This window comes from Triticum urartu, chromosome 3A (genome assembly GCF_056163025.1).
Source record: "Triticum urartu cultivar PI428250 chromosome 3A, HENAU_Tu73, whole genome shotgun sequence".
NCBI classification, from domain to species: domain Eukaryota; kingdom Viridiplantae; phylum Streptophyta; class Magnoliopsida; order Poales; family Poaceae; genus Triticum; species Triticum urartu.
In genome coordinates this window covers 48,838,842-48,866,242 of record NC_141875.1, presented here as the reverse complement: position 1 = coordinate 48,866,242, position 27,401 = coordinate 48,838,842, and the positions used below count along the sequence as shown (strand labels likewise).

General features: G+C 42.1%; 1 protein-coding gene across 11 annotated transcripts; it reads left to right on the top strand.

Annotated features, from left to right (window-relative positions):
- The first annotated feature begins 6,843 nt into the window (after positions 1 to 6,843).
- Positions 6,844 to 12,060, top strand: LOC125534502 (uncharacterized). 11 transcript variants are annotated; one of them, XM_087546256.1, is made up of 11 exons: positions 6,844 to 7,225; positions 8,131 to 8,297; positions 8,383 to 8,627; positions 9,004 to 9,096; positions 9,204 to 9,305; positions 9,552 to 10,052; positions 10,126 to 10,212; positions 10,821 to 10,976; positions 11,075 to 11,182; positions 11,646 to 11,703; positions 11,792 to 12,060. In XM_087546256.1, exons 6-11 carry the CDS (start codon positions 9,924 to 9,926, stop codon positions 11,794 to 11,796), a joined length of 543 nt encoding a protein of 180 aa, XP_087402382.1. In that variant the 5' UTR covers positions 6,844 to 7,225; positions 8,131 to 8,297; positions 8,383 to 8,627; positions 9,004 to 9,096; positions 9,204 to 9,305; positions 9,552 to 9,923; the 3' UTR covers positions 11,797 to 12,060. The 11 variants fall into 11 exon arrangements, 6 of the variants coding, with proteins under 6 accessions (XP_087402382.1, XP_087402384.1, XP_087402381.1 ...); XM_087546258.1 differs by having other exon boundaries at positions 9,204 to 9,882; positions 9,964 to 10,052; positions 10,132 to 10,212; XM_087546255.1 differs by having other exon boundaries at positions 8,136 to 8,297; positions 9,204 to 10,052.
- The last annotated feature ends 15,341 nt before the right edge of the window (positions 12,061 to 27,401 follow it).

Here is a 27,401-nt window from a genome sequence, read left to right as displayed (position 1 = left end):
CAATATCGAGCATGTCGGTCAGCAGCGTGTGAATCTGGGCTGTAGCACTGGGCTAACAAGACTCCGGTGAACTGGGCTGTAGCAGGCTAGGCAGGACTCCGGATGTCACCGCGTGACATTTCCCCGAAGGGACAGACACAGGAACGAAGTGAATCACATGCCGGCCAGTCAAGTGTTCCGAAGCAGTAGTGCTGGGCTAGCAGAACTCCGGTGAACCGGGCTGTAGCGGACTACTATGGCTCATGGAAGCACAAGACTACATTTCCTCATAAGAGAGACTACCAAGGATAAACAACTAGATTGTCGGATCCCACACATACCAAGCATTTCAATCATACACACAATATGCTCAATATGTGCAATACAACATGGCATCACAACAAGACTCTACGACTCAGAGTATTTATTCATTAGGCTCCGAAGAGCCAGATAATACAAACATGGGTCTCATGACCCAACATTCAAAGCATACAAGTCAAAACACATGCGAAAGCTTAACATGTCTGAGTACAGACAACTACAAATGAAGAAGGCTCAGAACCCTGACTATCTACAAGACCCTCTCAAAGGTCACTACAACAAAAACATCGCGTATGGTCGCTTTTTCCGGGTCGCTTTTTTATTCGTGTCTACACTCATGAACACTAGCGACCTAAAGACGCTTCTTAAGATGTTTTCAGAGCACCACAAACTTTTAATTGTAATTAGTCTTCAATAAAATAAGTATTTAATTTTAATTAACTTAGAGACGATTTGTGAGACGTTTTCATGTGCGACTCTATTCTTAGAGACGATTTGTGAGATGTTTTAATGTGCGACTCTATTCTTAGAGACAATTTGTGAAACATTTTAATGTGTGACTCTATTCTTATTTTAGACTAAAGACAAGAGATAAATACTCCCGGAGTCTTAGAACTTGTACGGCCAGGTTGGTGCATACAATTGCAAAATACATATTTTCTTTTCGTCTAACTTGCCCTCCTATTCATATACGATGTTTTTTACCGTATCTAGATGTACCCCGTGTACGCATGGCATGCCAACATGGCGAGGGCCCGCCCTCACTGGTTGAGGCGGTGGGTAGCCTGCGTGCACTGTTTTTTCCTTCAGAAAGCATTGTTGCAATTTTTTGCGGGTGCATTTTATTTGTCTACGTAGAAAATCCTAAGCAATTGAACACACAATCTTCTCGATTTGGCCTCATAAATGGCCACTAGACCAGCTGACGTTTGACTTTTAACGAGGACAATTAGATTTATATAAGACGTACAGTAGGAATTAAAAATTTAAAATAGAAATCAAAATAGGAAAAGGGTGTGCAAAAAAGAGAATCCCCCGTTCGAACCTATTGCATTTTAAGCTCGTCGCATGTGCGACGCCAATCATCTGGCCACAATGACACTTCTATACTTTAATTTTTAATGTTAAGTTATTAATTATTAATGTATAATAAAATAAAGTAAGGCGCGTTTCTCTAAATTTTTGGTTTGTTCACTATATAGGATTATTTTCGTCCGCCGCAGGAAGCTGCTAAAATCATATGAGAAATGATTGCGTTCAACCGACGAATCATATTTTTATGTCGACCTCCTCCGCCGATCGACACGTGCCCCATGGTCCTGCAGAACACACGCCCTTTTCTAGAAACTTCGCGTGGCATCACATCTCCTTCCCAGTTCTTTCATTTGTCTCTCAGCTCCACCAGGGGGAGACGCTCGCCGCACGCATGACTCTCGTGCTTGCGATTGGTCCGCACCCTCAACCGCAGTTCGCCGTAAAGGCAGGCCTCTACCGTCGCCCTTCCTTCCTCTCGTTTTTCCTCCCCCCACACCCCTCTTTCTTTCCCAACCGGACCGAGCTCTTGAAGCCATGACCACCATGAGAACCTTCTTGGGCCGTCGTTAACATTTTTTGAGATCATTAACATTCTTCTAAAATTTTGAAGTCATGAACATTTTATGAAATCGTGAACATATTTTGAAATCATTAACATTCTTTTACATTTTTGAAATCATGAACTTTTTTTAGAATCGCGAACAGTTTTTGAAATCATTAAAAGTTTCTTAAAATTTTGAAATCATGAACATTATTTGAAATCATGAACTTTTTATGAATTTGCGAACAGATTTGGAAATCATTAACATTCTTTTAATTTTTTGAAATCGTGAACATTTTTTGAAATCGTGAACATTTTTTGAAATCATAAACATTTTTTATATTCATGAATATTTTTGAAATTCGTGAACATTTTTGTACAAATTCGTGAACGTTCTCTTGAACTGTTAATTTTTTTAATTCCCAAACAATGTTTTCAAATCATGAGTATTTTTATGAATTCATGATTATTTTATTCAAAATTCGTAACTTTTTTTGAAATATGGAACCTTTTGATATCCCGAATTATGGGAAAAGAAAGAACAAAAGGCAAAGAAGGAAAAAAAAAGGCAGCGTCCCGGCCCGCACATGGGCCGGCCAAGATTGGCGCCAAGGCAGCAGGGGGTGCGCGTTGGGGAGAGCAACTAGTTAACGAGCGCTCCTTCGGGAACCTCGCGAGAATCAGCGCCACTCGGCGCACTCTCAGCCGCCTGCCACATGTCGCGCTCTGGGCGATCCCTCCGGATTGTTTTAATTATTTTTCCGCACACGTTTTCGGCTTTTAAAATATATATTTTTACATTTCTTTTTTCTACCGTCTTCATTAACTTTTGGGTAAACTTCGAATAGATTGATCAAGAGGCATTTTATCATTTGATTGTAACCTTAATAATCACATTTGTAATATTGTCCTACGTAATACTATTATATTACCTCTGTAATATTCTTGTGTTAAAATAAAATCCTTATTCGTGCCTCACTGAAAAAAAATACTCAATCAATTCACATATACAAGGGATTTGATCATTTTCCCTGTATTAGTTGGGGACTTGATGATTTGGCGCATTTTATTTAGGCTTATATGTAATTTACATTAATTTCTTGTTCATTTGTCCTCATTGACGTTTTACCGATTTTTTTAATTTATTAAACTCGATAAATCTAGGTGGAATGACCGATATACCCTTTGGTATTTTTGCAATGTACTACTCCTGGACCGAACTAAACGATCAAATCTGGAGGGCCCGTCCGTAGTGCCGCCGCTGCTCGGCATCTCGATACCAGCCGCCACTCCTGCGCTGCCGTTTACCTCCAGCCAGAGCTCTCAAGCCGTCGACGGGCGCCTCCTGCCATAGATCTCACGCAACCGCTACTCGCCCCCTGCCATATGTCTCATGCCACCGCCACTCGCCCGCTTCGCCTCACTCTGTTCCCCCGCCGCTCAACGGTACCGGGGTCTTCCTGGGATTCCCTGGAATACCCAAGAATTTGTTTCCCAAAAAAAACAGTAGATATAATATACGTATTGGGCCCATGAATGAGCCCAAACACTCCAGCGAGCTCCCGAGTAGGCCGGCCCGCGAGGCGTATATACAATGTGAACCAAAAGATAAATAGTTAGTAGGTAGTTCGGCATGTCTCAAAAAAAAGAAAGTAGTTCGGCAATTCCAGGTTTCAAACCCTGGTCACCTCGTTAGGAGGCGCTGCAACGAGCCATCGGACCAAGCGCTTTTAATATTCTGTAATAATAGATCAAGGGAACAAGAACACATTGACAATCAGACTTTACGTACAATTTTTTTTATAAAATGTTAATCAACATTTGACAAAACCGCTAAATGGATACAGAGAAAATGATTCTAATGTATAGACAAAATTTACACAGAAAAAAATACAAATGTGTATGAAAAACATGAACATGTATTTAAAAAAAATTAATCAACCATTTGAAAAAAAATGTTGAATAAGTATTTAAAAAATGTTGAATAAGTATTAAAAATGTTGAATAAGTACTTAAAAAATGTTGAATAAGTATTAAAAATATTGAACAAGTATTTGAAAATTTGTTGAATAAGTATTAAAATGTTGAACTAGTCTTTTAAAATGTTGAATGAGTATTAAAAATGTTAAATGAGTATATGAAAAATGTTGAACCGGTAATTGAAAATGTTGAATAAGTATTAAAAATGTTGAACAGGTATTTGGGAAAAATGTTGAATAATTATTTAAAATGTTGAACAAGTATTTTAAAATGTTGAACGAGTATGAGGAAAATGTTGAACAATTATTCGAAAATGTTGAATAAGTATTAAAAAATGTTGAACGAGTATTTGAAAAATGTTGAACAAGTATTAGAATGTTGAATAAGTAATAAAATTTTGAACAAGTATTTGAGAAATTTTGAATATGCATTCGGACAATGTTGAATATGTATACATAAATTGTTGATCACTTATTAAAAGAACTTTTTTGACATATACGATAATGTAGAGTAAAAAAGAAAACAAACATAAGAAAAACGAAATCAAAAACAAAAAATGGAGAAGAAAATGTAGAATAATAACCAAAAAGAACAAAGAAAACCAAATAAAGAAGCAAAGTAAATAAAATAAAAAGGAAATGAAAATGAAAAAACAACGAAGAAAAAAAATCAAAAAAGAATGAAAAAAATGGGAAAATGGACAAGAAAAATAAAAGAAACAAAAGAAAACGAAAAAACGAAAAGAGCTGGCTTGAATCTACTCAAGTAGGGCGCGCTCCTATAACTAACCACATGTGTAAACCGCACTGGGTGGTTACGGCGTATTTTTACGACCGACCCTCGCGCGAATGGGCTGGCCCACTACGGCGCTCGGGAAGAGAAACCTTCAGCGAGACATCATCGCGCGGTCGCTTAATACGAAAAATAGCGTTCGCGCGACCTACTCGGTGTCAAATTCTCCAAAAGAAAAGAAGAAGAAGAAGAAGAAGAAGAAGAAGAAGAAGAAGAAGAAGAAGAAGAAGACCTACTCGGCGTCTGGTTGGGCGCACGAGCAGTCGAGCGCCCCCTGATCCCCAATTCCCCTAGCTGAAGGCGGCCGCCCCCTCCCGCCTGGCTGCCACCCCTAGAATCAAGTCCGGCTCCGGCGGCCGAGCTGGCCATCTCCAGCCTCTCAATCGCCCCTCGGTCCCCTCCCCTCCGGCCGCTCTCTCCCTCCCCTGCCCTCACCCTTCGGCTCTGTCCATCGTCCTCCGCCAGGCGCCAGAACGTCAATCCGCCTCCTGCACTGCTCCGGCCTCCCCAGCTTGGCAGCGCCCTCCGTCAGTCCACCCCCCGCGCTGCTCCGGCCTTCCCAGCGTGGCAGCGCCCTTCGTCTGTCCGAGTCCAGCCTCCGTACATTCTATAATCTGCATCCATCCACATCCAGTTGGCATCCACCAAGGTATTTTATCGCTCTGTTTTTTAACAAGTCTAAAGAGTTTTCGGTGATTGCCTGTATGGAGGTATAGGACAATACAAGTTAACTACTGCCAAGACTGGGGACAAGTCGTGGACGAAGGCATGCATCGGTGTTTCCAGCACCGGGCATGCGTAGAAGGACGAAGTCGATGTTGACGATGCGCTGGTCTAGACTTGCCAGGCCCGAGGACACGTCGTGGACAAAAGCACACATTGGTGTTGCCAGCACTAGGCATGCGTAGACGGGGACCTGCATGTGATGTACGCCATGTCGGAGGAGTTGAAGGGGCCACCAGAGGAGGACTCGATGACGGTTACTACGCTAATCGACATGGGGCCAATGTAGCCAACGGTGGTCGGAGTAGATGAAGTGGCCGAAGAAGATGACGGCGACACATGCGATGACCTGGTGCTGGACGAAGACGAAGGGGGTGGATGGGCGGCACGGCACGACTCGGATGAGCGAGCAGCAACGACGGCCTGGGTGTAGCAGCGGCTAAGGGGGTGGACGGGCAGTGCGACTCGGGTGTAGCGGCGGCTACGGGGGTGGACGGGCAGCGCGACTCGGGTGTAGCGGCGGCTCGCGGGTCGGGGTAGCCACGGGGAGAACCACTAGCCGGCGGGGACAGCCCGACGGGCGGCGGCATGGACTGCGTGTTGCGGTGCGACAACCTGAAGGGGCGACACAAAGGCGGTGGCGGCTACGGGGGTAGCCGTCGGGAGGATCTCGGGGCGGGGCGTGAACCGTGTGTATGGGCGCCGCGGCCTGACTATTTAAGCATGACGCCAACGCCGCCCAACAGACATGTCGAGGAGGAGCCCCATCCCCCGATGAAACATCGGAGACCAAACCAGACGTCGCATCAAGGAGGATCCACCCCCTCCGTCACGCAACACGTTCAACCATTTCGACCGACTGGCGTCACCGCCGTGCCCCAACTGCCGTTACAAGGCTGTCAAGGAGGAGGAGCCCTCCCGGGCGCCTCCTCCATTACCTCGGCGTGGTGACGACACATCGTAGCACCCTGACAACGGCCGAGAGGGCGGCGTAGGAGAACGAGCGGCAGGAGTGGCGCAATGCTGGGCCACATTCGCCACATTGGACGCCGACAGTGCAGAGACGCCGACACCGTATCAGTGACCAGATGGTCAAGAACGGCTTGGAGGAGTCACTTCGCGCCACCGCCCCCGTCGCCGACAAGGGCTAGGTGAAGGGATGGCACACCGGGGCGGCGTCTGCGGTCGGCACGGGCAACGCATGGCGAAGGGAAGCCCAACTTCGATCTACCACTGCCTTTATTATTTTTATTAAACTATGTCAATATTACTTGGATACAAAAATTACCGCTTTTTTTAAAAAAGAACAAAGCATACGGATTTATCCAATAAAAGATACACCCAAAAAATTATTTATCCATATATGCGTTTAACACATCTATTTATGTGATTACTTTAATTTGACGTTCCTGGAGTATTTTTGCTTGACAAAATTTGGCGCCACAATCATTTTCTTTACCGCGCGCAAGACATCCCGCATCTTCCCCACCTCCCCATTTATCCAACCTCCCGCGATTCCAATCCTCCAGGCAACCCACGCGCCGCCCATTCCCGCACTTCGTGCGGTGGCAGCCTCTTCCTCAGGCGCTGCCCTCCGCCACTATCTCCGCCTGCCGTCGACTCCTGTTTTCCTCCATCATCAAGGTCGCTAGTTGGAGCCTCGTCGGCGTCCGTCGTCCTCACCGTCACGACGCTGTGCTCTGCCCGACGTCGTCCTCACCGTCACGAGGCGGCATCCAAGCCGATCTCGTCCTTTACTCGAAGCGGCACCGTGTGTTCCGTCTGTATGCCGCCCCGCAAGCGCAGGAGCTCTCACCTCCATCTAGCATCTTCATCCTCCACCACGTCTAGTAGGTGATCCCTTGAATCCCATAGACCTTACAGTTTACCATTAAATCAACCAAAGTGGCCTCCTCCATATATGCATCTCAAGTCTCGATCCTCTTCTCCTTCTTCTCCTTACTTCCTTCATGTAGGCAATGCACTCTAAGTGTTTGTTGAATTGCTTGCTTGCCCAGAAATCAATTCTGACAGATTTTATTGAAAATATGTGAGCAATTGTTTGGTCCAATCAAATTTTATATGGTAAAATGAAAAAAAACAGTACTAGGTATATGGAATTGGATAGTGTGGAGTGGCAAAGTGGATAATTATAGAATATTTCCTGTAGTAACAGATTTGAAACCTAAGCATGTCTTGTGATGACAAAGTTGTGATTCGTTCTTTGTCATAATAGGTTCCTCTTTGTATACATGTTTGAGACTTTAGAGGTGGAGTTTTTGTTATGTCTACCTTCTGCACAATGAACTGTTTTTTTTTGCGTTCGTGTGTATATCTGTTTAAGAAGACTGAGTTTCTGTTATGTCACCCTCTCCTGCATAATGGACTGCTTTGCCCATTTGTCAGTATAGCTGTTTAAGAGGACTGTAGAGTTTCTGTTATGTCTACCTTCTCCTGCATAATGGACTGCTTTGCCCATTCATCAGTATAGTTGTTTAATAAGACTGAAGAGTTTCTGTTATCTACCTTCTCCTACCTCATCTTAGTGCAGTCCCACTATTTGTTAGTTTTGATTCTTGCATCTTAGCTGAAGGGGGGTTTCAATCAGCAGCTCTCAGATTTTGCACTAAAATATTGTTGTTTACAGGTCTGTATGTTGCTATGTGCGTTACAGTAACTTCTGAAGTGCTTTTTGGGTTCATTTTCAGTTACATCTATTTCTATGCTTGAAATTAACATATGATTTTAACATTGTTTAGTACAGATATCATGTCGACGATACCTCAACGGCTTCGGAGCCTAAACATCCCAGAGCAAGCTTATGAAAGTGTACAACCAGATGAAGAAAATTTACAAGGCCCTCCAGAGATTGATGATGTAGTACCCAAAAGGCCTCCTGAATCTACTAGGCAAATTAAAATAATTTGTAAGCTCAATTTTGTTTTTCAAACACATATCTAGTGTGATGTATATGGTCCACTTATATGCCATTGTGATACTCTTCCATGCAGGGCCAAATGGTGACGTGCGACAGATTGTAGGGGAATTCCGAGGTAAAAATTTGTCGGAATTATGTGGGGGGAAGATAATTGTGGAGACAGATGGAAGTGGAATTCCAAATGGAAGGTCTGCTGCCATTCTCGGTCATCATCTTACCTCTCTTGCAGAAAACTCAACATTTGCACCATTGCATATTTTGAGATGGGACAATGAATTGTTTCTACAGAAACATGGGCAGATGATCACAGATGTGGAGGTAAAATTTTCATAGCACTCTTCAAGACTGTTAATTTCACATTGCTGATTGTCAATTTTAATATTTGAAGGAGAAATTTATCTACCCCAAATGAGACTAGACAACTTATAAGAGATTGGATCCTATTGACTATTAATAAAAAAATGGAGAGCTTATAAGTCTTGTTTGAAGAGTAAATATTTCAAGCGTGACAAGAAGTCTTTGGCTGAAATTATAGCAGGTGTTCCCAAAGGTGTTAATGAACATCAATGGGATACTCTTGTCGGGTTTTGGTGCCAGGATAAACACATGGTTATGTGTTCTATTCTCATACTTAATCTTGCGTACATAACTAGTTTGGTGGCATTAATATTCACTAGATGTGTTGTTTTCCCAGAAATTATGCGAAAAGAATACCGAGTGTGCAAAGAAGTAGAAGAATCCACATACAACTGGGAGAAAAAGCCATGCTAGGCTCAGAAAAGAGATGGTGATTTTTTTTTCTAAAGATGGATCAGAAAAGTTTTGTTAGTGAAGAAAACTGAATATGTTCTAACAGAAACACTAACAAACATTCTAATTTACTTTGTTGAACAGGAAATCAAGAGCAATCGAAAGGTTAGCAAGATTGAACTATGGGATGAAGCTCATAAGCGGAAGAATGGTGAATACAAAAATGTGAAAACAAATATAGTGATGGTATACTTCTACTTGTGATTAAAGTAGAGGCTTTAATTTAATACTCCCTCTGTTTCTAAATATTTGTCTTTCTAGAGATTTCAACAAGTGACTACATACGGAGTAAAATGAGTGAATCTACACTCTAAAATATGTCTATATACATCCGTATGTGGTAGTCCATTTGAAATCTCTAAAAAAGACAAATATTTAGGAACGGAGGGAGTACTACTTAGTATAATGAGATGTTTGTATTTGTTTCAATAGGAGAAACTAGAAGAAAGAAAGAAAGAAAGATAACAATGGGAGCCTTTCATTTAGTGATTATAGAGAAATATTTAAAAGTGTGCATGGGAAAGAGGCGAAAGAACTTTGAGGGTATTATGATGATAAGTATTGGAGCGAAATAGAAGTTTCTCACGGACTGACTTTTGCTCAGCATCCTGACAAAGAAGGAAATGTTTGATTTGCACTGCGGGCACTAGGAGATAATGTAGAAAATGTGACAGATGAGGTTGCTATGATCTGTTCATTCCTGAAGCGAAAATTCCCCCAAGAGGATTTGAGAAATGAATATGTAACCGCAGGAAGTGATGAAGTTCGTATGTAAACCACATCTCTTTCTGCAAAGATAAATGTATGAGTATTAATAATACTATTATCATGTTCTTGTTTCAAGTTGATCTCAATGAAAGAGTTGTTGGGAGTGACCTCCTGAATGAATCACATAACGAAGTTGAAGAACATGCTCCATTGAGTGTTATGCAGGTGATGTAATAGTTTCTTCACTAATAAATATTCTAGTTCATTCTCATACTTACAAACAGTTGTTCATCATAAGTTGCAGGAACTACATCCTAGCAATTGTGCGAGAGCTAAAGTGTGTCACCCCGGTTTATTGTTACCACATGAACAAGTGGCTGCTAAGGTGTGTTTGTGTGCAGAAATTTCTGCTTTGGTATTAAAAAATGCTTATGTTTTGTATAAGTTTACTTATAGCTAAACTGAACCTCAATTGTAGAAAGCACACACTGAAAACTTTGATAGGGCAATTCAAGGAAGTGTAGGATCAACTTTACTAGATAAGCATACCACTACCCAGGAATTGGATCCTAGTTTTTCTGCAAGAACCAAAGAGGATTACATTGGTTTATCTTTACCACGCATGGTTGCTATGGTGTGTACATAAATGTTTGCTTCATTATCAAACAATGCTTATAGTTATGCATGTTTATGTCATACTGAACTGAAGCTCAACTGTAGAAAGCACGCATTCAAAAGTTTGATAAGGCCAATCAAGGCCATGCAGAATCAACCAAAGAGGGTTACACCAATCAAGTGTAGAATCATCTTTGCCAGATAAGCAGATCACTACCCAAGCATTGCATCCTAGCTTTTCTCTGAGAACCAAAGAGGATAACACTGGTTCATCTTTACCACACATGGTGCGTGTGTGCATAAATTTCTGCTTCATTGTCAAACAATGTGTATGTTTTCTGTATGTTTACTTACAACCGAACTGAACCTCAATTGTAGAAAGCACACATTGAAAAAATTGATAGGGTCAAACAAGGCTGTGCGGCATCAACTTTACCGGACAAGACTAACCAGGAATTGCATCCTAGAAATTACGCAAGAACCAATGAGGGTTGCACCAGTTTATCTTCACCACATGAAGACACGGTTGCTAAGGTGTGTGCACATGCGCGCCTAGTTTTTTTTTTGTGTTACCAAACAATGTCTATGTTTTCTATAAGTTTACTTACAATTGATCTGAACCTCAATTGTAGAAAGTACCTAAAGGTCCTGAATCAAAGAATGGTCATGCTGAAAATAGCAATCCGACCAAGCAAGGTGGTCCTGAACCAAGTGTACAGCTTCATCGCGTCACTAAGCAGGTATATATATCTGAATAAGAATGGTTAGAATAGTTAGTTGGTCTAATTGCATGTGCAATCAGCCCTTTCTGTGTAAAGTGAAATCTTCCATGTTTTGTGATAATGAATGTTTCATTTCTTGAAAAAATAGGATAACATGAAAGTCTTCTTGGTTTTGTTGAACCCGAGAAACAAAAATAAATTTGTGGCCGAAGGAACTTTAGTGAGTAGAGATCAAACATATGTGGTTGGTGGAAACATGCTTTTAGACCAATATGTAGTAGTTTATGTTTGCGCTGTTTCAAGACCTGGAGATGAGATACTCGTTAGACCATCTGGAAAATTGCAAACAGTAAGGGATGCTATTGGTCATGTTATTGCATGGCCTCTTATCACATGTAAGTACACTTCCATGCAATCATCGTATGCTCCAATGTACGTACTTAAGGGCTTTTTATTTATGAAGGATCTTTGTGCTTTCTAGGTCAAAAAACCAAAATTAACCACTCCTACACAACCTCGAAACAAGCCACCAAACACTGGTATGGTACATCGTCAAAGTACATTTCTTCTCACACTATTCTTAGAGCTTATATGTTCTAAAACTTCCATGTTATCTTTCTTTTTCAGGGTAGCTCAAGATTTATAAAAGGACTACATTGCGGGAGCCAGGAGCAACTATAGAAGAATTAGTCTTTAACTGGACAAATATTGTGTATTATACATATATTTTAGCTTTATAGGAAAAGTTAGTTCTAGTCTGTATGATCTCTTCTTAATTATTTGTGTTTTCATATGAATCTCTGATCTGATTCAGTTCTGAACCTAAGGTGTTTGTTCCTACTAATTGAAATTGTGTGAATGGGATGGTCGTGAATAGAATTGGTGATGTGTGTGAATCCCTTCATAGAATGATATTTGTTGCTTATGAATGTGATTGGTGATATGGGTGGATGCTTTTATATAACAATACTTGTTGATCATTTTGCACAACCATGTGGCATGATAAAGTTACTGGATTTGACATGGCGAGGTACAAATTTGGAATAAATCAAATATTGTTTAAAGCAAAATATTACGTGGTTACAAAGAAGCTTTTGTATATGTAGAGATGAATATAACGTCTGTACAAAGCGTGTATAGGAATTGGGCTGCGGCCTATGGTGAATGAAATGGCCCTGTTAGTAGAGACGTAATACGAGCGCATCTAACAGAACGACTCTACATGTCTAGAGACGCTTTTGAACGTCCGAATATAGCGTGCCATATCTAGAGACGCCTTTGGACGTCCCAATATAGCGTCTCATGCCATGTACAGACGCTCAGCCAGCGTGTCTATATTTTTTGAGATGGTCCGTGGGGAGACGCTCCAAAGACGCTTTACTAAGTCGACTCTATGGTTACCTAGAGATGAAATAGCACGTCTCTACCTATGGAATATGACGTCTCTACAGGCAGGTTTTCTTGTAGTGGGTACAAGATCGTAGCTGAGGTAACAAGCTAAACGTCGAAGTCCACGCGGAACTACTAGCGAGACTGACGTCTCTCGGCAAAACATAAATTAAGCAAACGTGAGTACAAATGTACCCAGCAAGACTTACATCATAACTAGCTACATATGCATCATTATCAACAAAAGGGATGGTGGAGTTTAACTGCAGCAAGCCAGCTTTGACTCAGTGGCTAACCTGAACTACGACTGCAAGTAACTCTTTTGAGGTGGCGCACACGAGTCCATAAATTCACCATACCAATACACCACTATGAATCCGCTCCTGTCTCCCTACGAGAACGCCATCCATAGCACTCACGCTTATCTTGCGCATTTTAGAGTATCCACTTTCACTTGTCTATGAACTATGCAAGGGGTCCAAGTTTCCATATCGGAGGAATCCGGCTATTCGAATAGATAATGATAACCCTGCAGGGGTGTACTTCTTCACACACGCTCTCGCCACTTACCACCATGTACACGTCGTGTATCTCAGCAACCTTCAAGCGGAAGCCTGGTCAGGGAGTCGGCGACGACCTGGCTAACCACACAAGTCTCTTGTCCAGGTTTATCGCCTATTCGGGTTCCATCCGCAAGGAGATCCGGCCGGGGTGTCGCTCACGGCCCCAAACGATGTGTACAGGGTTCCCAAGCCCACCATCCGAGTGCCACTTGGTACACCGAGCCACTGTGCCTAGTCTGTCCCAAGCCCACCTGTACCGGGTGCAACTTGGTAGACTACTAACACTCCTACAAACACCAGAAACTAGTTGCAACTTCTGGACAGAGATCGAGTTGATTAATAAGTCGAGAGAGCTTGGAGCGCCCGGAGCCCAATGTGTGGTAGTAACTGTTCATGGATCACAAACACAGAACTCAGTTCCTGAGGATGGCTGCAATGAGACAACCCACCATGTACTCCTACATGGCCTCTCACCGCTACCTTTACCAAATCGTGTTCACACACTTAGCTCATACACAGTAGGACATGTTCACCATATTCCAATTCATCCCCGATGAATCGGACCTGACTCAACTCTAAGTAGTAGCAGGCATGACAAACAAGTATGAATGAGTAGGCACATCAGGGCTCAAACAACTCCTACTCATGCTAGTGGGTTTCATCTATTTACTGTGCCAATGGCAGGTCATGCAGAGGAAAGGGGTTCAATTACCGCAGCATGTAACAGTTGAATCGCTGTTGTCCTAATGCAGTAAAAGAGAGCAGGAGCGAGAGAGTGGGATTGTATCAGAATGAACAAGGGGGTTTTGCTTGCCTGGCACTTCTGAAGATAATATAGTTCTTCATCGGTGTCCTCGATCAATCGTCGGAACCATGTCTATCGGGGGGGGGACAATCACCGGCAAACACAGAAAGAATACAATCAATGCAATGCAACAATATGATGCATGATCATGACATGGCAACATGATGTGAGTTGAGCTAATGCAGCTAGCAACGATTTAAATGAAGTTGGTTTGAACCCAAGGTTCAAATTCAAACTCCATGTAAGACATTTCAAATGCCATTAATTCAAATTGTCTTATACAGCAACTTTAAGTTGTTCAAACATGCATGAAAATGGTACAGATGGATAGATTAGATTTTTCTGATCATTTTTTATATATAATTTATCTTATTTGGAGTTACGGTTGAATTTCTATGATTTTTCAAAGTTTTGGATATTTTTTGAATTAAACAAATCATTTCTGATTTATTTAAAATCCAGAAAAGCATTTATGACCTCATCACAGCGTCACTGTGACGTCATCCAGTCAACAGGACGGGTCCAGGTCAAACCTGACTCTGGGGCCCGCATGTCATAGGCTCTGTACTAACAGAGAGTTACTTTTTTTGTTAAACTAAATTAACCAGGGGTTAGTTTAGCAGGTGGGGCCTGGTGTCAGTGGGTGTGGGTTAATTAGAGCCTAAACTAATTGTTGCCACGTCGTCTAAACAGGGTTTCGCCACCGGCGACCTCATCCGACGGCGGAGGCATGTCAGAATCGCTGCTCCGGTAGCGGTTCGATGTGCCGAGGGTACCGGTGGAGAGCTCACGCTCGTGCGCGACTAGGGGAGGCCTCGGGAGGCGGTGGGGTGGCCGGGAACGACGACCATGGCGGCTTTGGCGGCGGCCGGAGCTCGGGCCAGCACGGGCGCGGTGGCTGCAGCGCGTTAGCCAGAGAGCAGAGGAGCGCGTCGGGATCCTGGGGACCTGGAGAGCACGCGGGGTGGGGGGGGGGCTACTAGAGCGAGCGGAAGAGCTCCGGGGCGCGAGGTTCGCTGGCCATGGCGATGGCCAGAGCTCGGTGCTTGCAGGGACGACAGCTACGGCATGAGAACGAGCAGGGGAGGAGGGGAAACGAAGGAGTCCTCACAGCGAAGTTTTTTAGCAGCTCAGACGGCTCGGGGAGGCCCTCTTCGGCGCGAATCGACGGCGACGATCCACGGGTTGCCAGCGAGGAAGACGATGATGCTGACGGCGCTGCAGTGCGCCTGGGCTTCTGATCTTTAGCGTTCAGACGAGGACGAGCTTCTCTCCGCGGCTGGACACGGCGCGGGGCCTACGGTGCACGGTGGCTACGGGTTTCACGGCGGCGAGCGCTTGACGGTTGCGGCCATGGCGAGGAGAGGGCGAGAGAGAGGGCAGAGGGGGAGAGTGAAATGTCCAGGCGTTCGGGGCAGCGCCAAAGAGAAGGCCCGAGGCGTCGCGGTGGCCTCGATGACGCAGGCGAGTAGGGAGGTGCGTGGCGCCGCGGGCGCGCGTGCGCTGTCTCCCTCCTCTGCCTACTGGCAGAGGTAGGTGATGACTGGCACGGGCCAGGTGGGCTGGGCAGCACAGCTGGGCCGCTGGGCTGTAGGTAAGCGACAAGTAAGGTTTCCCTCTTTTCTGTTTTTTTATTTTGTTCTGTTTGTTTTGATTTAGTTTAGGCACTAAATCATTTTAATAAATTCTGAAAATTATTGTGGATGTTAGATAAACTATTCCAAAGCTCCACAAATAACTTCAGAATATTTGGACCATTTAAAATATATATAGCATTTAAATGGCTCCAACTCAAATACTTTTGTGTTAATTCAAGAATCCAAAAATGACCTAAAAATATATTCATCATTTTTAGCAGAGGTTTGCACCTTAACCAGAAATCATGAACTTTTCTTAGAGCATTTTGGGTTCATTGAAAAAGATTTTATTTGAACCTATTTGAATTTCATGTGGTGCTAGGGTTTGATCATCCCCATTTCAAATTTCAAACGATATAGACATGATCCATGGATGCTTATGAAACTAATTGCAATCAAATTCTAGGGCTGTGACAGTTTTTAACTTAATACCCTAGATGCATGCTGGATAGCGGTCGATGAGTGGAGTAATAGTAGTAGATGCAGAATCGTTTCGATCTACTTGTCACCGACGTGATGCCTATATACACGATCATGCCTAGATATTCTCATAACTATGCTCAATTCTGTCAATTGCTCAACAATAATTTGTTCACCCACCGTAGAATACTTATGCTCTTGAGAGAAGCCACTAGTGAAACCTATGGCCCCCGGGTCTATTCATATCATATCAATCTCCATCACTTTAATATTGTTTTGCTTTTTTTACTTTGCTTTTACTTTTTACTTTGCATATTTATATCAAAGATACCAAAAATATTATGTCTATCAGATCTCACTCTCATAAGTGACCATGAAGGGCTTGACAACCCCTAATCGCGTTGGTTGCGAGTAGCTATCGCTTTGTGCAGGTACGAGGGACTTGAGCGTGGGCTCCTACTGGATTGATACCTTGGTTCTCAAAAACTGAGGGAAATACTTACGCTACTCCGCTGCATCATCCCTTCCTCTTCGGGGAAAACCAACGCAAGCTCAAGACGTAGCAAGAAGGATTTCTGGCGCCGTTGCCGGGGAGTCTACGCAAAAAGTCAATATACCAAGTACCCATCACAATCCCTATCTCTCGCATTACATTATTTTCCATTTGCCTCTCGTTTTCCTCTCCCCCTAATTCACCCTTGCCGTTTTATTCGCCCTCTCTCCCTATCCTCCCTCTCTATTTGGCTCTTTTTGCCCGTTTGCTTTTTGTTTGCTCGTGTGTTAGATTGCTTGTTTGTCGCGATGGCTCAAGATACTACCATATTGTGTGACTTCACCAATACCAATAATAATGATTTCCTTAGCACTCGATTGCTCCTCTTACCGATGCTGAATCTTGTGAAATTAATACTGCTTTGTTGAATCTTGTTATGAAAGATCAATTCGCCGGCCTTCCTAGTGAAGATGCCGCTACTCATGTGAATAGCTTCGTTGATTTATGTGATATGCAAAAGAAAAAAGATGTCAATAATGATGTCGTTAAATTGAGGCTATTTCCTTTTTCGCTTAGAGATCGTGCTAAAGCTTGGTTTCGTCTTTGCCTAAGAATGGTATTGCTTCATGGAACAAGTGCAAAGATGATTTTATCTCTAAGTATTTTCCTCCCGCTAAGATCATCTCTCTTAGAAACGATATAATGAACTTTAAACAACTTGATCATGAACATTTTGCACAAGCTTGGGAGAGAATGAAATTAATGATACATAATTGCCCTACTCATGGTTTGAATTTGTGGATGATTATACAAAATTTTTATGCCGGATTGAATTTTGCTTCTAGAAATTTTTTAGATTCGGCCGCGGGAGGCACTTTTATGGAAATCACTTTAGGAGATGCTACTAAACTCCTAGATAATATTATGGTTAATTATTCTCAATGGCATACTGAAAGAACTTCTAATAAAAAAGTGCATGCGATAGAAGAAATTACTGTGTTGAGTGGAAAGATGGATGAACTTATGAAATTATTTTCTACTAAGAGTGTTTCTTCTGATCCTAATGATATGCCTTTGTCTACTTTGATTGAGAATAAAAATGAATCTATGGATGTGAATTTTGTTGGTAGGAATAATTTTGGTAACAACGCTTATAGAGGGAATTTTAATCCTAGGCCATATCCTAGTAATCCTTCTAATAATTATGGGAATTCCTACAACAACTCTTATGGAAATTATAATAAGATGCCCTCTGATTTTGAATCTAATATTAAAGAATTTATTTCTTTGCAAAAGAATTTTAATGCTATGATTGAAGAAAAATTGCTTAAGATTGATGATTTGGCTAGGAACGTTGATAGAATTGCTCTTGATGTTGATGCTTTGAAACTTAGATCTATTCCACCTAAGCATGATATTAATGAGTCTCTAAAAGCCATGAGAATTTCAATTGATGAGTGTAAAGAAAGAACCGCTAGGATGCGTGCTTCCAAAGATGCCTTTATTAAAGCATGTTCTTCCAATTCCTATGAAAATCAAGATGAAGATCTAAAAGTTATTGATGTGTCTCCAATTAAATCTTTATTTTGCAATATGAATCTTGATGAAACTGAATATGATCTTCCTTTACCTAGAAGGCGTTCTAAAAATTCAGAGTGTTTAGAACTTAATGATGAAATTGATGAAAGTGGGATTGAAAGAAATAAAAATCTAGATGTTGCTAAACCCACTATATTGGATTTCAAGGAATTTAATTATGAAAGTTGCTCTTTGATTGATTGTATTTCCTTGTTGCAATCCGTGCTAAATTCTCCACATGCTTATAGTCAAAATAAAGCCTTCACCGAACATATTGTTGATGCCTTGATGCAATCTTATGAAGAAAAACTTGAGTTGAAAGTTTCTATCCCTAGAAAACTCTATGATGAGTGGGAACCAACTATTAAAATTAAAATTAAAATTAAAGATCATGAGTTTTATGCTTTGTGTGATTTGGGTGCTAGTGTCTCTACTATTCCCAAGACTTTGTGTGATTTACTAGATTTCCGTAATTTTGATGATTGCTCTCTAAACTTGCATCTTGCGGATTACACTATTAAGAAACCTATGGGAAGAATTAATGATGTTCTTATTGTTGCAAATAGGAATTATGTGCCCATAGATTTCATTGTTCTTGATATAGATTAGATTCCAATCCTTCTTGCCCTATTATTCTTGGTAGACCTTTCCTTAGAACGGTTGGTTCGATTATTGATATGAAGGTAGGGAATATTAGATTTCAATTTCCATTAAAAAATGGCATTGAACACTTTCCAACAAAGAAAATAAAATTACCACATGAAACTATCATGAGAGCCACTTATGGATTGCCTACCAAAGATGGCAATACTTAGATCTATCCTTGCTTGTTATGCCTAGCTAGGGGCGTTAAACGATAGCGCTTGTTGGGAGGCAACCCAATTTTATTTTTATCCCTTGCTTTTTGATCCTGTTTAGTAACAAATAAATTATTTAGCCTCTGTTTTGGTTGTGTTTTTTGTGTTTAATTAGTGTTTGTGCCAAGTAGAACCGTTGGGAAGACTTGGGGAAAGTCTTGTTGAACTTGCTTTAAAAAAACAGAAACTTTAGCGCTCACGAGAACTGCTGTCATTTTTATTTAAAGAGTGATATTTAGTTAATTATTTTTGCAGATGATTAATAGATAAATTCCTCACGTCCAGAAATTTATTTTAGAATTTTTGGGGTTCTAGATCTTGCGCTAGCTACAGATTACTACAGACTGTTCTGTTTTTGACAGATTCTGTTTTTCGTGTGTTGTTTGCTTATTTTGATGAATCTATGGCTAGTAAAATAGTTTATAATCCATAGAGAAGTTGGAATACAGTAGGTTTAACACCAATATAAATAAATAATTAGTTCATTACAGTACCTAGAAGTGGTCTTTTGTTTTCTTTCGCTAACGGAGCTCACGAGTTTTCTATTTTGAGTTTTGTGTTGTGAAGTTTTCAAGTTTTGGGTGAATTCTTTTGATGGATCATGGAACAAGGAGTGGCAAGAGCCTAAGCTTGGGGATGCCCATGGCACCCCCAAGATAATCCAAGGACACCAAAAAGTCAAAGCTTGGGGATGCCCCGGAAGGCATCCCCTCTTTTCGTCTACTTCCATCGGTAATTTACTTGGAGCTATATTTTTATTCACCAACATGATATGTGTTTTGCTTGGAGCGTCTTGTATTATTTGTGTCTTTGTTTGTTAGTATGACACAATCATCCTTGCTGTACACACCTTTTGAGAGAGCCATACATGAATTAAAATTTGATAGAATACTCTATGTGCTTCACTTATATCTTTTGAGCATAGTAGTTTTGCTCTATGTGCTTCACTTATATCTTTTGAGCGTTATAATTTTGCTCTATGTGCTTCACTTATATCCTTTGAGCTACATAATTTTGCTCTATGTGCTTCACTTAGATCTTTTAGAGCACGGTGGTGGATTCATTTTAAAGAAACTATTGATCTCTCATGCTTCACTTAAATTAATTTGAGAGTCTCTTAATAGCATGGTAATTTGCCTAATAATAATATGCTTGGTATTCAAGATTTGTGAAACTTTCTTTTGAGTGTGTTGAATACTAAGACAAGATTGAAGCATGATAATTGTTTTGAGATATGGAGGTGATAATATTAAAGCCATGCTAGTTGAGTAGTTGTGAATTTAAAGAATACTTGTGTTGAAGTTTGTGATTCCCGTAGCATGCACGTATGGTGAACCGTTATGTGATGAAGTCGGAGCATGATTTATTTATTGATTGTCTTCCTTATGAGTGGCGGTCGGGGGCGAGCGATGGTCTTTTCCTACCAATCTATCCCCCTAGGAGCATGCGTGTAATAGTTTGCTTTGATAACTTCTAGATTTTTGCAATAAGTATATGAGTTCTTTATGAATAATGTTGAGTCCATGGATTATACGCACTCCCACCCTTCCACCCTTGCTAGCCTCTCTAATACCGCGCAACTTTCGCCTGTATCATACACCTACCATATATCTTCCTCAAAACAGCCACCATACCTACCTATTATGGCATTTCCATAGCCATTCCGAGATATATTGCCATGCAACTTTCCACCATCTAGTTCATCATGACACATCCATCATTGTCATATTGCTTAGCATGATCATGTAGTTGACATAGTGTTTGTGGAAAAGCCACCGTTCATAATTCTTTCATACTTGTCACTCTTGATTCATTGTATATCCCAGTACACCGCCTGAGGCATTCATATAGAGTCATACTTTGTTTTAGTATCGAATTGTAATCATTGAGTTGTAAATAAATAGAAGTGTGATGATCATCATTCAATAGAGCATTGTCCCAAATAAAAAAATAAAAAAAGAAGAAAGGCCAAAGAAAAAAAAGAAGGCCAAAAAAGGGGCAATGCTACTATCCTTTTTCACCCTTGTGCTTCAAAGTAGCACCATGATATAGCGAGTCTCATATATTGTGCTTCAAAGTAGCACCATGTTCTTCATATAGAGAGTCTCATATGTTGTCACTTTCATATACTAGTGGGAATTTTACGTTATAGAACTTGGCTTGTATATTCCAATGATGGGCTTCCTCAAATTGCCCTAGGTCTTCGTGAGCAAGCAAGTTGGATGCACACCCACTAGTTTCTTTTGTTGAGCTTTCATACATTTATAGCTCTAGTGCATCCGTTGCATGGCAATCCCTACTCACTCACATTGATATCTATTGATGGACATCTCCATAGCCCGTTGATACGCCTAGTTGATGTGAGACTATCTTCTCCTTTTTGTCTTCTCTACAACCACCATTCTATTGCACCTATAGTGCTATATCCATGGCTCACGCTCATGTATTGCATGAAGATTGAAAAAGTTTTGAAAAAGTTAGAGTATGAAACAATTGCTTGGCTTGTCATCGGGGTTGTGCATGATTTAAATAATTTGTGTGGGGAAGATGGAGCATAGCCGGACTATATGATTTTGTAGGGATAACTTTCTTTGGCCATGTTATTTTGAGAAGACATAATTACTTTGTTAGTATGCTTGAAGTATTATTATTTTCTATGTCAATATAAACTTTTGTCTTGAATCTTTCTAATCTGAATATTCATACCACAATTAAGAAGATTTGCATTGAAATTATGCCAAGTAGCACTCCGCATCAAAAAATCACTTTTTATCATTTACCTACTCGAGAACGACCAGGAATTAAGCTTGGGGATGCCTGATACGTCTCCAACATATCTATAATTTTTGATTGCTCCATGCTATATTATCTACTATTTTGGACTATATTGAGCTTTATTTTCCACTTTTATATTATTTTTGGGACTAACCTATTAACCGGAGGCCCAGCCCAGATTTTTTTTGCCTATTTTAGTGTTTTGGATAAACAGAATATCAAACGGAGTCTGAACGGAATAAAATCTTCAGGAACGTGATTTTCTCACCGAACATGATCCAGGAGACTTGGACCCTACTGCAAGGGATCAAAGAGGAGTTCACGAGGGTGGGGGGCGTCCCCCCCTAGGGCGTGCCCCCTGCCTCGTGGGCCCCTCGGTGCTCTACCGACGTACTCCTTCCTCCTATGTATACACACGTACCCCCAAATGATCAGAACAGGAGCCAAAAACCTAATTCCACCGCCACAACTTTCTGTATCCACGAGATCCCATCTTGGGGCCTGTTCCGGAGCTCCGCCGGAAGAGGGCTGTCGTCACGGAGGGCTTCTACATCATCCTAGCCTCTCCGATGAAGTGTGAGTAGTTTACCTCAGACCTTCGGGTCCATAGTTAGTAGCTAGATGGCTTCTTCTCTCTCTTTGAATCTCAATACAAAGTTCTCCCCCTCTCTTGTGGAGATCTATTCGATGTAATCTTCTTTTTGCGGTGTGTTTGTTGAGACCGATGAATTGTGGGTTTATGATCAAGTCTATCTATGAATAATATTTGAATCTTCTCTGAATTCTTTTATGTATGATTGGTTATCTTTGCAAGTCTCTTCGAATTATCTGTTTGGTTTGGCCAACTAGATTGGTAGTTCTTGCCATGGGAGAAGTGCTTAGCTTTGGGTTCGATCTTGCGGCGTCCTTACCCAGTGACAGAAGGGACAGCAAGGCACGTATTGTATCGTTGCCATCGAAGATAACAAGATGGGGTTTATTTCATATTGCATGAATTTGTCTCTCTACATCATGTCATCTTGCTTAAGGCTTTACTATGTTTTTAACTTAATACTCTAGATGCATGCTGGATAGCGGTCGATGAGTGGAGTAATAGTAGTAGATGCAAAATCGTTTCGATCTACTTGTCACGGACGTGATGCCTATATACATGATCATGCCTAGATATTCTCATAACTATGCTCAATTCTGTCAATTTCTCAACAATAATTTGTTCATCCACCGTAGAATACTTATGCTCTTGAGAGAAGCCACTAGTGAAACCTATGGCCCCCGGGTCTATTCATATCATATCAATCTCCATCACTTTCATATTGTTTTGCTTTTTTACTTTGCTTTTACTTTTTACTTTGCATCTTTATATCCAAAATACCAAAAGTATTATATCTATCAGATCTCACTCTCGTAAGTGACCGTGAAGGGCTTGACAACCCCTAATCGCGTTGGTTGCGAGTAGCTATCGCTTTGTGGAGGTACGAGGGACTTGAGCGTGGGCTCCTACTGGATTGATACCTTGGTTCTCAAAAACTGAGGGAAATACTTACGCTACTCTGCTGCATCATCCCTTCCTCTTCGGGGAAAACCAACGTAAGCTCAAGACGTAGCAGGGTGCTGGGGGTTCTGTCATCCCCATTTCAAGTTTCTGGAAAAGTAAACATGATGCAACACTCTAATGCATGAACTAGCTAGGATGTGACACGGACGCCCGCCGTGCCATTCGCATGGGTGCCGCCGTTCTCCTTGTCCGCGGCCCGTTGGATGCCAACGCGCTGGTCCGTAGGCTCGACCGCCTCCTTGGCCCAGGTGTCCACCTAGGTGCAGTAGATGAACATGGCCGTCGCATCCTTGAGCTAGTGATCTCCGATGAAATAGCCAACTTGGAGCTCGAGGTCACGCTCCAGATGTACCACGAGCATGTCAACCGCTTGAACAAACGCCTACACGAGTTCAGGCAGAGCCAAGAGCTACCATAGGCAAGGGCTGCTGGTCATGGTCTCATGGATGCGTTTTATTTTGAAAAGTCGTTTCGACATGGATAGCTATGTATTCACAGCAATCATACTATTGCTCTGTTTATTGCTCTGTTTCAATGTGTGTACTCTGTTTTCCATTCTTATATGTGGATGATATCAGCTAGATTCAAAGTAGTATACAAAAACATATAGAAAATGGAATTCGTAATATATATATATATATTAATTGTTCATTAGTTCATCACGGAATATATATATATATAATATCATCACATATACGTGATGATACTTAACTACTAGGTACAATGCATAAAATTGAAAACGAATAATACTAAAACTAATAATCCCTCCTGGGCCCAGTATACCGGCAGCCCATCGCCAGCAGCTCCCTGGTGCACGACGTCTTCCCAGTGCGGAGGCAGTACTCCACCTCCTCCGCCTCGCAGCGCTTGACGTACTGATCTGCCTCTTGCCGGCGGACGCGCGCGACCGATCTTGCCATTTCGTTGAGCGCACACCGGAGCTCCTCATTGGTGGCATGCTGGAGCTGATCGGCCCACCTCCACGCAGCGACGAGGCGCCCAGTGCCTATGACCTTCCTCGCGAAGTACCCGTCTTCGTACACCTCCTCAGCATGACGACGCGCCCGCCCCCAAAGCTCTGCCGCCTCCTTTTTCCAGGCGGCATCACAGGCTTCACAGGCTGCCTGGTACCTGGCTTCCTTCTCCGCCGTCTCCTTCTTGAACACCATTTGCCAGGCTTTCTCAACCGGCGACAACGACTTCCACAGACAAAGATTGTACTGGCCCCAAAACCATTCCAAAGTTGGGGGGTCTGGCGCAACCTCGTCAGGCGGCACGTAGGGGTCCTCGTCGTTGCTAATCGATTGAGTGTCCTCGGGGGGCGGCGACTCCTCGTCAGTGCGTGGGCAGACCGGCGGTGCCATGGCAGAGATTTGAGAGAGAGAGGGGGGCAAGCGAGGGAAGGATGTAGATGAGAATGCAGGCGGGATGACGTGAGCAAGGTAGTATTTATTGGCGGCCGGAATCTAGATCGATGGGGACAGTACACACGCCGGTCGCCGGAATTTACGAGTACTGTAGTTTGAATTACACACGATTCCCGCAGCAAAATCCGTGTGTGAACATAATAGCCAAAATCCGTGTGTGAACATAATAGGTGATGGTTTCCAATGCAGAACCGTGTCTGATTAATGGTCTCCGCCACTCACCTACCAAAAATTGAGCCACGAGATAGAGTGCCAATCGTGTGGGGGCCGGTTGTCTTGCCAGATCTTTACATTTTCTTTTTTGAACACCAGATATTTACATCGTCTGATGATTTTTTAACTCACACACAATTACACAAAAATATGATTTTTCAAACCGTTATGGTTAGGCGTTGCATGTAGATGTGGTTCAAATTTGAATTACGGTCATTAAATGGCTAGAAAATCACTTAAATGTCTTTAAAAGGTCAAATGACCCCTGGAATTTTCAAAAAATTCACATGACAGTTGTATTAGTGCACGTTAGACATAGAAAAAAAATTTGAAGGCCGTAAGAGGAAGCTATCTCCCGTTCTTCATCAAACATGCATTGTTCCCTCTCGGAACCACGAACGTTCTAATGAGTTGCTCCGGTTTGTGAGGGATGTTTGTCCAAACTTTTGTCAAACATGCCAATTTTTTTACCATATCATCTTGGTGGCATGATACTAAATCAACCAAGGTTTCATGTTTTTCTGATCATTTTTTTATTTTATAGAATTAAAATGCCATGGCACTCCATGTATGGCCCATGCCTTGAGACCAATATGTTTGAAAATTCCTTATAATTTACTACACATGGAATTAACTCGCACACAAGTACACAAAAATATGATTTTTCAAACTTTTATGGTTAGGCGTTGCATGTAGATGTAGTTCAAATTTGAATTACGGTCATTAAATGGCTAGAAAATCACTTAAATGTCTTTAAAAGGTCAAATGACCCCTGGAATTTTCAAAAATTTCACATGACAGTTGTATTAGTGCACGTTAGACATAGAAAAAAAATTTGAAGGCCGTAAGAGGAATCTATCTCCCGTTCGTCATCAAACATGCATTGTTCCCTCTCGGAACCACGAACGTTCTAATGAGTTGCTCCGGTTTGTGAGGGATGTTTGTCCAAACTTTTGTCAAACAGGCCAATTTTTTTACCATATCATCTTGGTGGCATGATACTAAATCAACCAAGGTTTCATGTTTTTCTGATCATTTTTTAAATTTTTTGGAATTAAAATGCCATGGCACTCTATGCATACATATGCATATGTCCATGTCGTGAGACCAATATGTTTAAAAATTCCTTCTAATTTACTGCATATGGTATTAACTCGCACACAAGTACACAAAAATATGACATTTCAAACCGTTTTGGTTAGGCATTGCATGTAGATGCAGTTCAAATTTGAATTACGGTCATTAAATTGTTATAAAATCACTTAAATGTCCTTAAAAGGTCAAATGATTCTTGAAATTTTCGAGATTTTCACATGACAGTTGTATTAGTGCACGTTAGATGTAGAAAAAATTTGGAGGCCGTAAGAGGAAGCTATCTCCCGTTCCTCATCAAACATGCATTGTTGTGACGCCCCCGATTTGACCGTCACTAATCATACACGCAAATGTGTACGATCAAGATCAAGGACTCACGGAAAGATATCACAACACAACTCTAGATACAAATTAAAATAATACAAGCTTTATATTACAAGCCAGGGGCCTCGAAGGCTCGAATACAAGAGCTCGATCATAGACGAGACAGCAGAAGCAACAATATCTGAGTACAGACATAAGTTAAACAAGATTTCCTTAAGAAGGCTAGCACAAACTGGGATATAGATCGAAAGAGGCGCAGGCCTCCTGCCTGGGATCCTCCTAAACTACTCCTGGTCGTCGTCAGTGGGCTGCACGTAGTAATAGGCACCTCCCGAGTAGTAGTAGTCGTCATCGACAGTGGCGTCTAGCTCCTGGGCTCCATCGCCTGGTCGCATCAATTGGGTATAGAAAGGGGGAAAACAAGGAGCAAAGCAACCGTGAGTACTCATCCAAAGTACTCGCAAGCAAGGAGCTACACTACATATGTATGCATTGGTATCAAATGGAATAAGGCTATCATATGTGGGTTGAACTGCAAAATGCCGGAATAAGAGGGGGATAGCTAGTCCTATCGAAGACTACGCTTCTGGCCACCTCCATCTTGCAGCATGTAGAAGAGAGTAGATGGTAAGTTCACCCAGTAGCATCGCATAGCATAAACCTAACCGATGATCCTCCCCTCGTCGCCCTATGAGAGAGCGATCACCGGTTGTATCTGGCACTTGGAGGGGTGTGTTTTATTAAGTATCCGGTTCTAGTTGTCATAAGGTCAAGGTACAACTTTGGGTCGTCCTTTTATCGAGGGACACGACTATTCGAATAGATCAACTTCCCTACAGGGGTGCACCACATTTCCCAACACGCTCGATCCCCTTTGTCTGGACACACTTTTCTGGGTCATACCCGGCCTCGGAAGATCAACACGTCGCAACCCTACCTAGGCACAACAGAGAGGTCAGCACGCCGGTCTAAATCCTATGGCGTAGGGGTCTGGGCCCATCGCCCTTTGCACACCTGCACGTTGCGAACGCGGCCGGAGAGCAGACCTAGCAACCTCCATTACAAAGGAAGTTGAGTTACGCGGTCCAACCCGGCGCGCGCCGCTC